The sequence below is a fragment of the Sorghum bicolor genome, chromosome 1, assembly GCF_000003195.3.
Source record: "Sorghum bicolor cultivar BTx623 chromosome 1, Sorghum_bicolor_NCBIv3, whole genome shotgun sequence".
NCBI classification, from domain to species: Eukaryota; Viridiplantae; Streptophyta; class Magnoliopsida; order Poales; family Poaceae; genus Sorghum; species Sorghum bicolor.
This window is the reverse complement of record NC_012870.2, coordinates 61161120-61176888: the sequence shown is the minus strand read 5'-3', so window position 1 is coordinate 61176888 and position 15769 is coordinate 61161120. Positions and strand designations below refer to the sequence as shown.

At 42.6% G+C, this 15769-nt stretch overlaps 3 protein-coding genes across 4 annotated transcripts; all 3 read right to left on the bottom strand.

The window, feature by feature from the left end:
• LOC8066227 (putative cysteine proteinase inhibitor 7) lies at positions 3249-3629 on the bottom strand. The gene has a single exon (XM_002465014.1). It carries the CDS (start codon positions 3627-3629, stop codon positions 3249-3251), a length of 381 nt encoding a protein of 126 aa, XP_002465059.1.
• On the bottom strand, positions 6236-6823 carry LOC8066226 (putative cysteine proteinase inhibitor 7). Its single transcript, XM_002465013.2, has one exon. It carries the CDS (start codon positions 6760-6762, stop codon positions 6385-6387), a length of 378 nt encoding a protein of 125 aa, XP_002465058.1. The 5' UTR covers positions 6763-6823; the 3' UTR covers positions 6236-6384.
• Positions 10496-15150, bottom strand: LOC8066225 (thymidine kinase). Of its 2 annotated transcripts, none has more exons than XM_021451823.1 (4): positions 14483-15150; positions 13478-13622; positions 11197-11318; positions 10496-10906 (listed from the first exon to the last, which is right to left on the bottom strand). In XM_021451823.1, exons 1-4 carry the CDS (start codon positions 14806-14808, stop codon positions 10813-10815), a joined length of 687 nt encoding a protein of 228 aa, XP_021307498.1. In that variant the 5' UTR covers positions 14809-15150; the 3' UTR covers positions 10496-10812. The 2 variants fall into 2 exon arrangements, with proteins under 2 accessions (XP_021307498.1, XP_002465057.1); XM_002465012.2 differs by having other exon boundaries at positions 10496-11074; positions 14483-15148.

Sequence of the window (15769 nt, the reverse complement as noted above, 5' to 3'; positions counted from 1 at the left end):
GCCAGCGCTCGAATGGAGACTCGGGGGCTACTGTCGAGGGTATCAACAAGGGGTACCCTCACCAACGCGAATAACGAAATCATCCGTACATAAAACTAGCGCCTCGATTCGACGCTCCGTCCGCACACACGCACGACCATCGACGACCGTAGCCTCGAAGACGGAAATAGCGTCGAGCGAATCAGTCAGGCGTCGAGCTCTGGTCAACGTCGAATACGGGACCGGCTCCCGCGAATCGGGAGGCGTCGAGCGCAAGGACGCTGCCGCCGCCTAACGCGCGCACGCGGGCTGGGGCATTAAATGCGCCTGGTGCCTCCCCACCTAACACATGGGTCACGGGGGGCGTGATAGAGAACAGGCACCTGTCCCATCGATCTTTTTGCAGCCTTCCCCACCAAACGGCCCAAGGCGTGTCAGGACGTGGGAAACAGAGACGGAGTGTCTAATCAAGACCCCCTCGAGATGGCCAAAGTCAGCGCTTCAACATCAGGACGTCGTACGGCGTCCGACCCTCGACCAGATAGAGACCCATCCAGGAGACAAGTCGGGCGTCGACTAACCACATCCCAACTGCACCGCCGGATTTGCCGTCGGGTCGTACGAGCGTACATCAGGCAAACCAATCCAGGACGGCGTGCAGAACGGAATGCAAGGGCACGCGTAATCATCACCAGGCTATTAAGACGGGACGACTCGAGGCCATGCCGGTACGGAAGCCTCGAGTAGGTCAGCGCTCCATACTGCTATCGACTCCTATTCTGACGCCTATACATGTACCATGGGTCTCTCCTTGGGACTATAAAAGGAGGGACTCAGGAATAGAACGGGGAACAAGATCACGCTCATACACCGTAGAGCTCTCCACTTCATACCACGCTTGTATTCACCCCTGTACGAGCGCTTAGGTGCAAGATAATACAAACTCTCTCCCCCTCGCTGGACGTAGGGCCTTCTCTTGCCCGAACCATGATAAATCTCTGTGTCTTCTTGCATCACCATCCGGGAAAGGGAGCACGCATACAAATTTACTCGTTGGTGTGACCCCCCGGGGGAAAAACACCGACAATAATTGTCTCTTCTTTGAAGAATAATTGATTGATTATTGAGTTCAGTTCCTGTACTTTACTATAGATACTATAGATTTAGTGATTCATTGATAAAGAAGGACTTATACTAGATAGTCAATCAAATTAATAATCAAACGCGTGGCAGACATGTGATTAATTGAGGAAAGCAAAGGAAACCGCCAATGCAGAATTAGACAAGAAGGATAGGACAATGTTGCCTTGGCCATTCATTGTTGCAATGTTTGCTAGCTCTCCATCCAGAGGGAAGAACGTGATGACAAGAGAGAAAACAACAGAGGCTGTTGGTCTGCTTTCATTGGCGCCGCCTACTCATGCGATCAAAACAGTGTCAGCTTCCTTCTTCAATAGGGTTCCAAGTAGTCATCTTCATCAAACTCTTCTTTATCAGTTTCAAACTCTTCTCCTTCATAGAGCTCTCTCACTCTAGCACTCCTACGCAGCTGAAGTTGTTCTTCTGCTCCCACTGCATCTCCAAGAACAGACCAACTTCTTCCTCCTCATCTCTATAGACCACTATAATGCACAATCATCTCCATTCTCATGCAAAAATCCTTGAGCTTTTTAAGCAGCTTGGAGTTGAACTGAATGTAGTAAGCCTATTTCTCTTCATAGTGTGTATCTATAGATTAAAAATAACTAAATAAGAACATGTTCAGGTCTGCAATTTAATTGAAAAACTTCTGAAATGCTGACAGCAGATAGCTACTTACTGCTTCAAACCCGCTCCAATTTCTTTCACAACCAGATGCACTTGATGTCAAAGAGAGGATCCTTGTTGCCATCTTGTGTAAGGCTGGTACTTCAGTTGCATACTCCCTCATTTCCTGTTGCCGGTTCGGCCTCTGTTGTCGACATCCTAGATTCAGACCACTTCTGAGTTCAGAACAGGGAAACAGAGGAGAGCAGCAGGGAATGACCAAACTGGAAAATCTAACAGCAGTTGGTGAGCCCTCTACTTCTATTTTATTAGAAAAAACAACTGGCTGAGCAATGCATTCTGTCAGTCCATCTCCCATTGAGGTCTGAATAATAGAAACTACAAGCTTCCTGCTGCATACTTCATTTACCACATAGGAGAGCAGAGAGCAGCAGGGAATAGAGGAGAGGAGAAGGGAACAGAGGAGAGCAGGGGAGGAAACAGAGGATAGCAGGGGATGACATACCTTGGAGCTTCCTACTGTTCACCCAATTATGTTGACATATCTTTGGATATTATGTTGTGTTTTACAGGATTTCGACGCCCTAAGCATGGAAGTCAACATGGAGGAGACTCGAGAGGTGGTGTCTAAGTTTATTATGGATCAGATCGTCAAAGATGGAGGCGAGTTTCATTATGACCCTACAAAAGATAATTAAATAGCTAGATCATTTGATGCCGTGAGCTTTAGAGTTGAGTTAATTAACTTAATTAATGGTCGTGCGTTAAAAACATGAAGAGGCCTTCCCGCGTTTATGGAACTACGTATACTTTGAGGATCATTGTTGTTTCTGTGTAATGCATGCATGTGATGTGTTAATTTGAATCAGTGCTGACGCATGTGACGCCAGCTCGTACTGATTGTTTGCTTGCCAGATTAATTACTGCAGACGCGTGTGGTGTATGCACGTTTACGTTCAAATGTTTTCAGACGTTCGGAAGCTAAATGCGTCTGTAGGAACCACAGACGCGTGTTACGTTCGGAAGCTAAATACGTCTGTAGTAGACAATTACAGACACGCGCAGAAGCGTCTGCATTAAGTAAATACCACAGACGCTTTTTAATTAATAGGCGTCAGTAGAAGATACTTACTAGTAAGCGCGTCTGTGGTAAGATTACAATACCACAGACGCGTTTTATTAATACGCGTCGGTAGTAGAAACTTTTTACAGACGCGCTTGGACGTGTCTGTGATATTTTCTTATCACAGACTCCTTACTGCAGACGTTTCCTTGAGCGTCTGTGATATCCCTAAGGAGCGTCTGTGTTGTGCCTTTTTGCCATGGTGCAAGGCACCAAGTTTTATTGAAGCTTATTTATTATCATTATCCCACGATATGACAAGAGCAATAGTACATGATTTTGTTCGTTACATTACACCGCGGTACTTGCAGAACTCTAATCTGAAATCCTAAACGTCGAGGCTAGAACAACCATCGTCCCAGCGACGCCTTTATATCGATCAGTTCGCCGGACTAAACGACAGTAGCTGCCGTGTCTTGTCGACCTTCTCGTACACCACCGCCCCGTACGTCGCGCTGTTCCCGCCGGCGCCGGCCCTGGTCGCCTGAATGACCAGCTTGTATTTCGTCCCGGCGACGATCTGCTCCTCGCCGCTCACCACCTTGCCGAAGACCAGCCGGTCGCTGGCCTGCTTGCCGTGCTCCGAAACCGCCCAGCGGCCGAGCTCTTGGATGTGGGGGTCGTTCACATTAATCGGCTTCCACCCGCCGACGGCCTGCGGCACCGGCGGCTCCCCGCGCGCTGATGCAGCGGGAGCCACAGAGCACAGGCCGACCACCGCGGCGGCGGCGACGACGAGCATGGAAATGAGGGTCCTCATCGTGGTGAAATCAAAAGATCTCTCGGTTCTTGGTTGAGCTTGGAGATTTGTTGGTTCCACAATGGACTTGGGTGATAGCAGGGTGGGAGGGCTCAAGTGGGCATTTAAATAGATGATATGAAAACTTGAGGATGTTTTTAGTAATTTTTTAAGTGTAGATGATAGAATTCTACTAGTTATCTCTTAATTTATTAATTCTTGCTTTATCTTTTGTATACTAGTAGTATTTATTAATTGCTATTATTACCATCCTTTTATCATCGTTCCATTAGGTGTGTTGCTGCATTAGTAGTCTTTAAGTAGTCAATTGACATATAGTATTATCACCCTTTTTTCTATTTAAGTACTACGAAGAATTCATTTTTTTGCCTCCTGTCACCCTTAGCTAAGCACACATTTATCACCCCCAATCACTATAGTCTTAATTTGTGAAATTTGAGTCATGATCATGTTTAATAATCAGCCAAGTTTTTTTGGAACAGCAATTGTTTGTAGATTACTTGGTAAATAATTAGTTTTATTTTTGTGGAGCGCCGTGACATTAAGAGGAACAACGATCTAGCTTTTTTATGGACTACTCAATAAACAACAAAAGTATTTTTCCCTCACTTTAAATGAGCAAGCAACTAATATGTTTATCAAGACCTTGGCAATGACTATATTTGCATATTCGTGGATGAATATTGGTGAACTGTATCCATAGATTTATACACTTAACTATTTTATCATTGTTAGCGAATTGCATCAGGGTGTTAGAGAGCTCCTCCATGGAGACTCAACGCGGGACTCCCCTTCTCATGCCCAACACAACTACCGGACTTCGGCGATGGGCGTGGCGCGAGTGGGCTGCAGTGGCTCAGCATGGGAAATCGATAGAATCGTTGTCAAATGGGTCAATTCCCTTGAGAATCACTAGAATCATTTCTCATTTTTATGCTTAGCAAGGAGAAACGACAATTAGCTAGTTTCACGTGATTTTGATTCTTGCACCCCTCTGTACAAGCAACCAGATTTTTTTGTTTAATTCTTTCTTTTTTTATAAGTGAAACAAGTTAAAATGGGTTGTTTAAGTTGTTCTCCACCCCAAAAGTTCCATATTTTTTAAAGAATATTTTTATTATATGATATCATTTTTTAGAAAAAAATATCTTTTTGAATACAATCTAACCCACAAGCGGAACGATCTCACCAAATGATTTTGATTCATCATCTGGAATGTGCCTTCAGAGAATCTAGATACAGAATGCTTATATGAGAATTTGGATCACTACCAAACACATTTTAAGACCATATTCAAGAGTTTGGTAAAATAACTCCATATCTTAATATTTTAGCAAAAAAGAAAAAAGTTTTCTCTAGCAGTTTGGTAAAATAGCTCCTTAAAATGTCAAATATCCTCCTCAACTCATAAATTTCCATAGTCGAGCGAACTCCCTATCTCTCCTCCTCGGACCTATTTTCACGCCATTTCTTGTACAGTCCTCTGGCCCGACCGCCGCTGGTATGTACCGACCTCCATTGTCGCCGCTCTATAGGTCAACGCTATCGTTCCATGCTTGCCTCCGCAGGTGTTATTGATCTTTGGTTCAAAAACACGACATGTTGCCTTCATATGTGCATAGCCTACTATCTCTATATACGCCCATCGCTTGTATTAGCCAGAAGGCATGGATGCTAGGCACATGTTGCTGGCCGTACAGAGTAGTGCTCGCGTCAGTGCGGTGCCGATAAAAGATACAATTTTCTTTTTAATTTTTTATGAACAACATAATAAACCAAAAAATCATTAAATATGAGCCCTATTATAACTTTTAGAAAGTTATTATAGGAGACTTGGAGAAGAACAAAATTAAGGTGCTATTCTTTGTTAACTTGCTAAATTGATTAGTTTATCAAGTAAATTATACTTTCTCCATACCCATAAAGAAAATCGTTTTGGAAAAAGTTTGGGTCAAACCTTGAGAATATAAATCATGAATAACTTTTAATTTGTTGTTTGGAAAATATAAAAACCATATGAATAGATTTGTCTTGAAAAATACTTTCATAAAAATATACTTATACCACCTTTTAATAAATATTTTTATAAAAATAAAGAGTATGTCGTTGTCCTAAACGACTTTCTTTATGGATATGGACGGAGTACCAAACTCTTGGAGATGCTCTAATATCATTTAAAAAAAGCCGTGCCTAATTAATATCATTGCTAGCACCTTGTATAGTACTCCCTCCATATTCACAAGAAGTTATTTTGGACAAAGTTTGGGTCAAACATTAAGAATATAAATTATGAATAATTTTTAAGTTGTTGAGTTTGAAAATGTAAAAACCATATGAATAGATTTGTCTTGAAAAATACTTTCATAAAAATATATGTATACTACTTTCTAATAAATATTTTTAGTGAAATAAGGAGTCAAAGTTAGACTTTGGAGATCGTATCACTGTCCTAAACGACTTGCTTTGTGAGTACCGAGGGAAGTCTTTATTTCAACCCTTTGAATGTTTTCTCTCTCCCTATCTTTTCTGTCTTATTTTTAAGCCTTCTAAGTTCGTTAGCATCTATAAAAACAGAAAAAGATAGACCAAGAGTTCGATCAAGACACTTTGATGGAAGCTTACTTATTATAATCCGATGGTATGACAAGAGCAATCCAGCATGTCGTTTCTTATTACATACACCACCGTAATTGCAGAACTCTAATCCAATCTGAAATCTGAATCCTAGAACCGTCGTCCGGCGACGTCCTACAGATCAGTTCTCCGGCGCAAACGATAGTAGCTGCCGCGTATTGTCAACCTTCTCGTACACCACCGCCCCGTACGTCGCGATCTTCCCGCCGGCGCCCTTGGTCGCTTCAATGACCAGCTTGTAGTTCGTCCCGGCGACGACCTGCTCCTCGCCGCGCACCACCTTGCTGAAGACCAGACTATCGCTGGCCGCCGCGTCGTGCTCCGAAACCGCCCATCGGCCGATCTCTTGGATTTCGGGGTCGTTCACGTCCGTGATCGGCGTCCACCTGCCGACGTTCTCCGGCAGGGGCGCCTCGCGCGCTGATGCAGCGGGAGCGACAGAGCACAGCCCCACAACTGCGGCGGCGACGATGAGCATGGAAATGAGGGCCCTCATCATGGTCAAATCAAAAGATCTCTCGGTTCTTGGGAGAGTTTGGAGATTTGTTGGTTCCACAATGACTTGGGTGATAGCAGGGTGGGAGGGGCTAAGTGGGCATTTAAATAGATATGAACACTTTGAGGATGTTTTTAGTAAATTTTGAAGTGTAGATAATCAGATAATTAAACTTATCTTTTTAAATGATATAAAATTCTACTAGTTATCTTTTGAATTAATTCTTGCTAAACTTATCTTTTGTATATAGCAGTCTTTTAAAAAAATGATATTAATACCATCCTTTTATATGAGAATTTGGATCACTACTACAGAATGCTTATTAATTTCTATTATTAACATCTTTTTATTACCGTTCCATTAGATTTTTTGTGACTTACCTTTCCATTAGATGTGTTGCTGCATATAACAGTCTTTAAGTGCTCAATGACATATATTATCATATTTTTTCTATTTATAAGTACTACGAAGAATTGATTTTTTTTTTTTTGGTTGCCTCCTCACGCATTTATCACCCCAATCATTATAGTCTTAATTTGTGAAGTTTGAGTCATGATCATGTTTAGTAATCAGCCAAGGTTTTGGAACAACAATTGCTTGTAGATTACTTGGTAAATATATAATTTTTGTAGAGAGTCATGACATTAAGAGGAACAACGATCTAGCTTTTTTTTTGGACTACAAAATAAAGCACAATTTTTTTTCTTTTTGTGCTCACTCTATATCAGGAAGCAACTAATATGCTATCAAGACCTTGGCAATGACTGCCTTTGTATATTTGCGGATGAATGTTGGTGAATTGTATCCTTAGATTCATACACCTAACAATTTTATCGTCGTTAGAGAATTGCATCGCTTAGTCCATACCTCGTAAGAGCATCTCCAAGGGACTTTGCAAATTAATTTTGCATATGGTGTTGTTTGCAAAGTCCCAAACTCATTTGTAAAGTCTAAAAACAGTCCAACTCCAAGGGACTTTGCATTTAGACTTAGCAAACCCAAAGTGTAGACCCCACCTCCGAATTTTTTTTCACCGATCGTGCCCGTGCGTTTTTTTTCCTTCGCGCCATTTTGACATACGTCGTGCGTGCCAGTCGCCGCCCAGGCCAGGTCGCTGCCAGTTGCCGCCCAGCCCAGGTCTTCACGCCAGTCGCCGCCCAGCCCAAGCCGCGTTCGTCGCCATCGTCGTTCACGTCAGTTCGGCTCCGTCCACCTCCGTCCTCCTCGGAGGGAAGGTCCACCTCCGTTCCCGCGTCGTGGCCGCGTACGTCGTCCAGACGTGGCCGCATACGTCGTGGTTCGTGGACGCGCGCGAGTCTCCGTGGTCGCGCCGCCGCCAGTTCGGTGCGTCGTCGTGAAGGACGGCGGGCGCGCGCGGCAGCTGGAGGGCAGGTGTGCGCGGTAGGGAGGGCGGGCGCGCGCGGCAGGGAGGGCGGACGGGCGTAGAGAAATCGCGCGGGGTGGGGGGGGCCAGGGGGACGGAGTCCGACGTGGAAGGCTGAAATTGTAGGTGCAAAGTGGTGGAAAGGTTTGCATATATGCAAAGCCTCAACCTCTTTTTGCAAAGTTAACCAAATTGTAAACCTTATTTACAAAACCATTTGAAGGATATTTTCTACTCTTTTTTGTAAAAATAAGGTAATGAAAAGTTTGTTTGCAGAGCCTTTGCAGATGCTCTAAGATGGTAGATTCACCGGCAGCTCGTATGTCTCGTCTTCATACGGCCAGTGTAGTTGTTAGGGAGGTGCCCTTTTTTTGATCCATCACTTCTGCTTTACATTCAGGCCTTGTTTAGTTTCAAAATATTTTGCAAAATCGACACTGTAGCTCTTTCGTTTGTATTTGATAAATATTATCTAATCATAAATTAACTAGGCTCAAAAGATTCGTCTCGTCAATTTCGACCAAACTGTGCAATTAGTTTTTATTTTTATCTATATTTAATACTTTATGCATATGTCTAAAGATTCGATGTGACGTAGAATCTGAAAAATTTTACAAAATTTTTTGGAAACTAAACAAGGACTCAAGCACTTGCTATGTCGCTATTTTGCTCCTACGACGTAATACGACCTATCTGTCTAGGATGTTTAATCTATATCTATACCTATCTATAAAGAGCCAAAATTTCAGTCTGCCTTTTTTCTGTCCGCTCGCCCTGTCCGCCTTCGTCTGGCATCTTGCCTGTACCGGCTTCGACTCACGGTCAAGCCTCCTTTTACCTAATCTTATACGTTTTCATATACGTTTTCAGTAGAGCTTGAAAACAAAGTTCATGTAGAACCTATACATGTACAAAGTAATAGGGCAAACAAGTAAAGAAAGGAGAATCCAACAAGTCAAATAACAAAAAGAATTACAAATCGAAAAAGAAGCCCAAGATTTTCGTTTGGATCTACCTATGTTTTCTATATAATAACAAATCCTCTCTGCTTAGCACTCCTGGAATCAGCCCTCGAATCAAGTAGAAATAAAATCTAACAGCGCAAAAAATCGAAACAAATAGTAGCAAGCTGTCGACGCCCTTGATGAGGATGATGGCGTGGGAGATCTTCTAGGTGGCGCTAGGGAGAATTCGAGGACGCCGCTGGCTGTCGACGTGGGGATCCGCCGGCGTGGCACAAGAGCACGGTGATGGGCGTGTTGCCCAATAGCTCGATAAGCCCCAATCGTCCATGAGTGGAGCTACAAGTCAGAGAGCAAGGCAAGGGTGGAGAGACATAGAGATCCAAGCCAGCAAAGTTTTGGGGCAATCTCCACACAACCTCACTAGAGCAGGGATGGAGAGGACGCCCATGGGTGGAGGAGAAGAGGAGCAGGTGCGTGCACAGGTGTGGCGGCGGCTGGTGAGTAAATATTAGACCTAGGGTTATTTTGGATGAAGCATTATATACTGGTGGGATAGTGGGCTGTAGTTGGGCTGAGCCGGGCTGACACGGACGATTTTACGCTGTGCGTGGTTGCCCAAGTTGACCAAGCTATTGGCTGGGTTCTTCGTCCCCACATCACATGACCACGGGTTCCGAGATTCTCAGCACACGGACGGACAGAGGACGAGGGTGCCATCACTTTAGGTGCGGAACAGGATAGTGGCGAGACGAGACAGAGACAACGAGCATACTTCTGCTATTTAACCGGAGACGAGGCTTGGAGCCCTGAATTGAAGAAGCACCACGTTCCAAAAATCGAATCCACCTGAGCTTCAAACCGCTTCACGCAGCTTGCGCACAGCGAGACCAAGCAGCATCAGGTCGCATGTGCCACGTGCAGCGAGAATCGCTTGAGCTGGCAGTTTTTCCCAAAGAAAAAAATTGATGTGGAGACCCACAAGATCACAATTTTGGTATGAAAGCAAATAGAGATGCTACTAAAAAAAATTAGAAAACTGATTACCTTCATTCAAGGTAATAAAATTTGAAACTAGAAACATCATAATTTTTAGGAAGGGCGCCCAAACAACTTATATTAGTATTGTGGATTTAGTGCCATAAATTTTAACTATGGTAGCCTACTATACTATTTATTAAATAATGAAAAAATTTTATGGTCATTTGTTCTCTCCAATACTAAAACTTATATATCTCGTTGCAACGCACGGGCATATTTACTAGTTAAATATAAAAAGGTCAAAAGCTTTCATGATTAGCTTGTACACTCCGTATTCTTAGATTAGAAATACGTGTGGGCCCTCGGCTCCTCGCCAAATGAGTATATATACACCTCTACAGAAATAGCAATTCCGAACACCTGATTGCTTAATAAGCATCACAGTGCCAATGGCACAGGACAAAGCCATATAAATGTTCACATTTAAAATCCAAACTGATCGATATTTACAATCTTTCTCAAATCTCAATTGTACTTTGTGGGATAGCCTCATTTAGCTTCCCTCAATGGTGGCTGCATCTCAATGTCGTCAATAGCTTTTCATCAACTATATTAGACGGATGCCAGAATTGAGATGCTAGTGTCTCCAACACTCAACAGCAACCAATATCATCATAAATAAGTTGTTACACACTGCAAATCTGCATGCAGAAGTCAGGTATTGACCTATTTCAAAGCTTTCGCCGCCGTGGTGGACCTGTCAAGGTCCAATACAATCCTTGTGGCCTCAATGACAATCTGCCCATCCATGTAGTGCTGCCTGCACACAGGCATATACACATCAGCTCCTCCAATTAGTTCAGTCTTGGTTTCCTGCGTCTTCCTCAATGTGAAGAACGCTCGGTGACCGCATAGCTCACAGCGTGCTGTTAGCTTGGTGACTGAGTCAGCCAGGGGAACAATATCCAGAACTGAACCGAACTTTTTCCTGCCAAGATCACATTCACAAAATCTAAAAGAGTAAATGTAATGCTGGCACGATACTCATTCTGAAAAATTATTTTGCACCATATAGCTCAGAGTCAGGTCAATCAAAAGCTTATAACTCACCTTTTGTAGTCACCATCTAGCCCAGCAACAACTACAATTTTTCCATCACGATCTGCAGCTTTGCAGCAGAAATCATAAAGATCATCAAAGAACTGGGCTTCATCAATACCTATAACATCTACCTGCAAAAACCAATTTCACTGATTTAACAAATGTCTAGAGAAGAGGACCTATTTCAATAGCCATTTCATGTGCACAATAAGATCAGCAGCAAATATCTCGACCAGACTTTTGGCTAGGTATCATGGCACTGGTGAGACATCTTTCAGGGGATATCTCATACTGATGGAACAGTGGGGCCATGAGGTTGCTGATTTAGTACGCGCAGACAAACAAGGCTTAAAGCAGAAAATGCATTTTTCGAGGATACATGGATCCTGCTCAAGACACTAAACATAACAACTACATTTTTTTATCCAGTCAGCTTTTTCATTTTTTTTATTATATCTGTCTTTTTTAATATTAAACATTTCACAAATACCAAAAAGGTTCCAATATACACACAGACATAACACCGTCACCGCTAAATTGAGAAAGCTTATGGGGTTCCCTAATGGATGATCCAGATTACACATATAACTTAATAACATTAACAAACCAAGAAAACACCTTAATGTTATAGGTCATAAACTTCCTAGGAACATATTGATGACAACTTTCCCAGCAGTATCAAGACTCACTTTCATTATTTTGTTGATACCAATTACTGTAACATGAAGAGTGCAAGTTTACATGCTAATGAATCACTGCCTCATCATAACTGTATATAATTTTGGATAACACACAATCACAACATCTCTAAGCACTAGTTTTATACCTATATGTTGCAAACCAAATACACTTTTGACAACAAATGAACTAGTATTTTTTCATCTGTTCAACTAAGACAATCTTATACACACCAGTGGTGAAATTCGCAATAGAATTAAAAACAGAAAAATAGAAGATAGCAAACTCACTTGACAAACCTAAGACATCCACTTGGAAAGAAACATATCAGTTACAGCTAATTTTATCCAACTGGATAGGACTTCAGGTTTGATTTCAAAATATGTCATTCAGCCTAAAATTGACTAAATGTGCAACTGTTGAAGTATTTATTGCTTTTCCTACAGAAAATCTTCTCTTTAGACACATGCTGAGTGCGGCACCTACATAATGAACAATAAGGCAAGCTAGGGGACAGGACAAGTAGGCGTTGGGCATTACAGTGGCATTAGTTAGTCTACAAGGGGTTAGGCAACAACCATTTAAATCCATTAGTTTTCTACAAAGGCATAACTTTTGCAAGCCTACATCTGAACTAGGTGCAAAGTTTATAATCTCATGGCATCTTATGCATATGGCTAAAGAGAAAGTTGATCAATGTCTGTCTGAATTTGTGTGGGCACAAGCTTGCAAAATAAGCAAAGGCTTAGCTCTTATGGATAGCTTTCAAGTTTCAACAAAAAGGAGGCCACAGAACAATGATCAACAAAACTGAGATGAGAGAAATGCTTTCCTTTCCTCTTTTTTTCTCCCTTTTAGGATGATAGATGAGGGTTGAGCAGAGAGTAAAAGAACACAAGAAAGTGAGAAGGGGAAAAAATTATGAGCCTGTGCGATGAAGAAAGCCAGAGAAGTGGTTTAAGGTAAGAGTATACAGCTATTCTTTTTTTTTTTGGGGGGGGGGGGGGCTGATCTTTGGGGAGTCCTGTTTACCTGTGCTGTAAGTGTTGTACCAGCCTGTCATGTGGTCATGGTTAGGTAAATGATCAGAAGGTTTCAGATTTAAAAGAAAACTATTGAGGCACTACAGCTAGTATTATGTTCTACTGGGATCAAATCATATTAGATGACCAATAGCAATCGAACAAGGACTGGCAATTGATTGTGCAACGCCAGTAAACAAGTAAGGAAATAATCTCATTTCTTAAACATAATTAAATTTATAAAGCTGCAGGCTTAGATGTTCATATTGGTGGGTTACTAAAACTTATCAGGAATCAGGACTGACCCATAATAATAATCACCATATGGTTCTTTATAATTTGTTCTTGTTTTAAATCTGAGTTACTCCAAATAAATGTGTGCAAAACTTCCTGAGCACTGCCAGCTGAGTTTACTGTCATGATTCTCAATAATTCTTTGTTCAAGAAAATTAATACTGATGGGCAGTTGGGAAACATAATTCCTGATGCAGCAATCTGAAGTTCTGAACTATTCAAAATATATGCATGGTAGTAGAGTTCATGGATAGGATACCAGCATGCAAATTAAGAGAACATGTGTTTGAACAAACCTCATTATAGGCCTCAATTCCTAATTTCTCATGAAAACTTGATAGTTCTGACAAGGCCCAGCATGCCATCTTTGTACCATCATGAGTCACAACAGAATCCAATCCATAGCGGTTGTCCTTGTCAGACTTTATTAGTGCCACGCTCCTATAATGGCACCGTGAAAAGGTCAGAAATGAAAATTGTTAATCCAAGACATAGAACCAGTCAAGGCAACCAAATTTCAGTTTTCCCATGTGTATGTGATGTACACCTAGGAATACGTTTACATGTATATGAATTCAACACGGCAGCAGTGACCTCACAACATGATATCGTATCAAACTGCCCAAAGAATGGTCTAGTGCCACACTCCTATAACGACACTGTGAAAAGGTCAGAAATGATTTTTTTTAATCCAAGACATAGAACCAGTCAAAAAAAAAGGCAACCAAATTTCAGTTTTCCAATGTGTATGTGATGTACACCTAGGAATAGGATTACATGTATATGAATTCTAGAATTCAACACAGCAGCAGTGACCTCACAACATGATACCGTATCAAACTGTTCTAGAACTGCCCAGAGAATTGTCAAACGAACTGTCTAAATTTCATTTTATAGGTTTGCAGAGAAAGAACCTGAAATTTGGAGACTAAAAAATAACATAGCTAACCCAAGAATGTTCACTTGTTATCGCAGTACTTTGACTAGCTGAGTCTATGGAATTTTCTGCATAACACTAAGATTATGTACCATGTCATCACTGGACAGTGAAGAGCAGGACAAAAGACAAATACACTGTTTCCCGAGCAAGATATTGACAAATGCAAGCTCGTAAGATGCAGCGACGACCAGACATAACTACATTATATGTCACCAAAAAGACCTATTTTTCCTCGTAGCCAAACCTTTTAATAAGGTGTCTTAATAGCCAAAAACCCCATAAGAGAGGTCACTAGAAGGTGGGCCCGCTCTGTCAGCAGAACTAATCGCATGGGAGAACAGGCATCGCCGGCGTCTCGTACCTTCCGTTGCCGGCCTCGGCCTGGACCCGGCGGAGGAGCGCGGTGGTCTTGCCGGCGAACATGGGTCCCACGATGACATGGATCTCGCCGGACTGAGCAGCCCGGGCCTCCACAGCCGCACCGCCGCCGGCACGCGACTGGACCGCCGCAGAGACAGACCTCGCCGCGCCAAGCATGTTCCTGGCAGCTAGAGCACGACCCCGGCGGAAAGGTAGGGAGAGGAGCGGCGGCCGCGACGGGAAAGCGCTGGCGCGGAGTACGTTGGGGGCGGAGGCGGCAGCAGCGGCAGCGGCGAGCAGCGAGCGCATGGCGCAGATGGAACGCATGTTGGCGGGATTTGTAGGGCGGACGGGATGGCGGCGGAATCGAATAATTTTTTGAACTTTTTGGGAGGAAAAATGGGGTAGGTGGTGAGGTCGGACTTGTTCTTCCAATCAACGTGGGGTAGGTGGGCGCTCGCACATGATAGCTTCGATTCGAGGTTTGAAATTTTGGGAGGGAAGTGGAGTGGAGGGAACGAGGAGGATTTGGATTGGGGCGGTGGTTTTTGCTAGGGTTTTTTTTGCCTTTTGGGAGGGAAGGGAACACAGAAGTGGCCACCGCTCGGCCGGAGGTGGACGAAGGGGCCCCGTGGTCTGGCTGCCTATTTTATTATTTTCATCGCTTTCCCGTTCCTCCGGAGCACTCCATTTCTTGCCCCTTCTATTACTTTTATTACAGCTATTTTAATTCTCTTTTTTTTTGACAAAGCTATTCTAATTCTTTTTTCTTGCTCAGCAATTTTCTCTTTGCCCTAGCCGCGTTTTGTTTGAGCAGCCAGATTCTAGTGCAAGCACGGACAATTTAGCTCTCCTTGTTTTTCATATCTAGACATGTTGTTTTACTAGTAAATGAGATGTTGGTTCAAAACCATAACTCTGACTAACCCCCAAGCTTAACATCAAATTTTGTTTCTAGCTTCCGTAACTAGTATCCACCTCTTATTGCTATTCTTGAGTGAATCGATCCAATAGTTATAGCGTTGAGTTTATATCGAATCTATTCAGCAAATCAGTCAACAGTACTTTCTGATATGGCTTATTCACCCAAACGAATGTCTTCTCAAAATATATTACAACTCTCTATTCCAAATTGTAAGTCATTTTTTCCTTGTTTTGGTATATTTTTGTTATACATTTAAATATACATTATGTCTAGATATATTTTAAAAACTATTATCTAGAAAAACGAAACAACATACAACTAACGGACGAAGTTGAAAATCTAAGAGTATCATTCTCCACCGTT

Excerpts from the sequence above, each read along its gene's own strand:
- LOC8066227 (XM_002465014.1), bottom strand. The coding sequence starts at position 3,629 with ATGAGGACCCTCATTTCCATGCTCGTCGTCGCCGCCGCCGCGGTGGTC.
- LOC8066226 (XM_002465013.2), bottom strand. The coding sequence starts at position 6,762 with ATGATGAGGGCCCTCATTTCCATGCTCATCGTCGCCGCCGCAGTTGTG.
- LOC8066225 (XM_002465012.2), bottom strand. The coding sequence starts at position 14,808 with ATGCGTTCCATCTGCGCCATGCGCTCGCTGCTCGCCGCTGCCGCTGCT. Across the intron at positions 13,623-14,482 it reads GCCGAGGCCGGCAACGGAAG|GAGCGTGGCACTAATAAAGT; the intron begins GTACGAGACGCC and ends GTGCCATTATAG. Across the intron at positions 11,075-11,196 it reads CTAGATGGTGACTACAAAAG|GAAAAAGTTCGGTTCAGTTC; the intron begins GTGAGTTATAAG and ends TGATCTTGGCAG.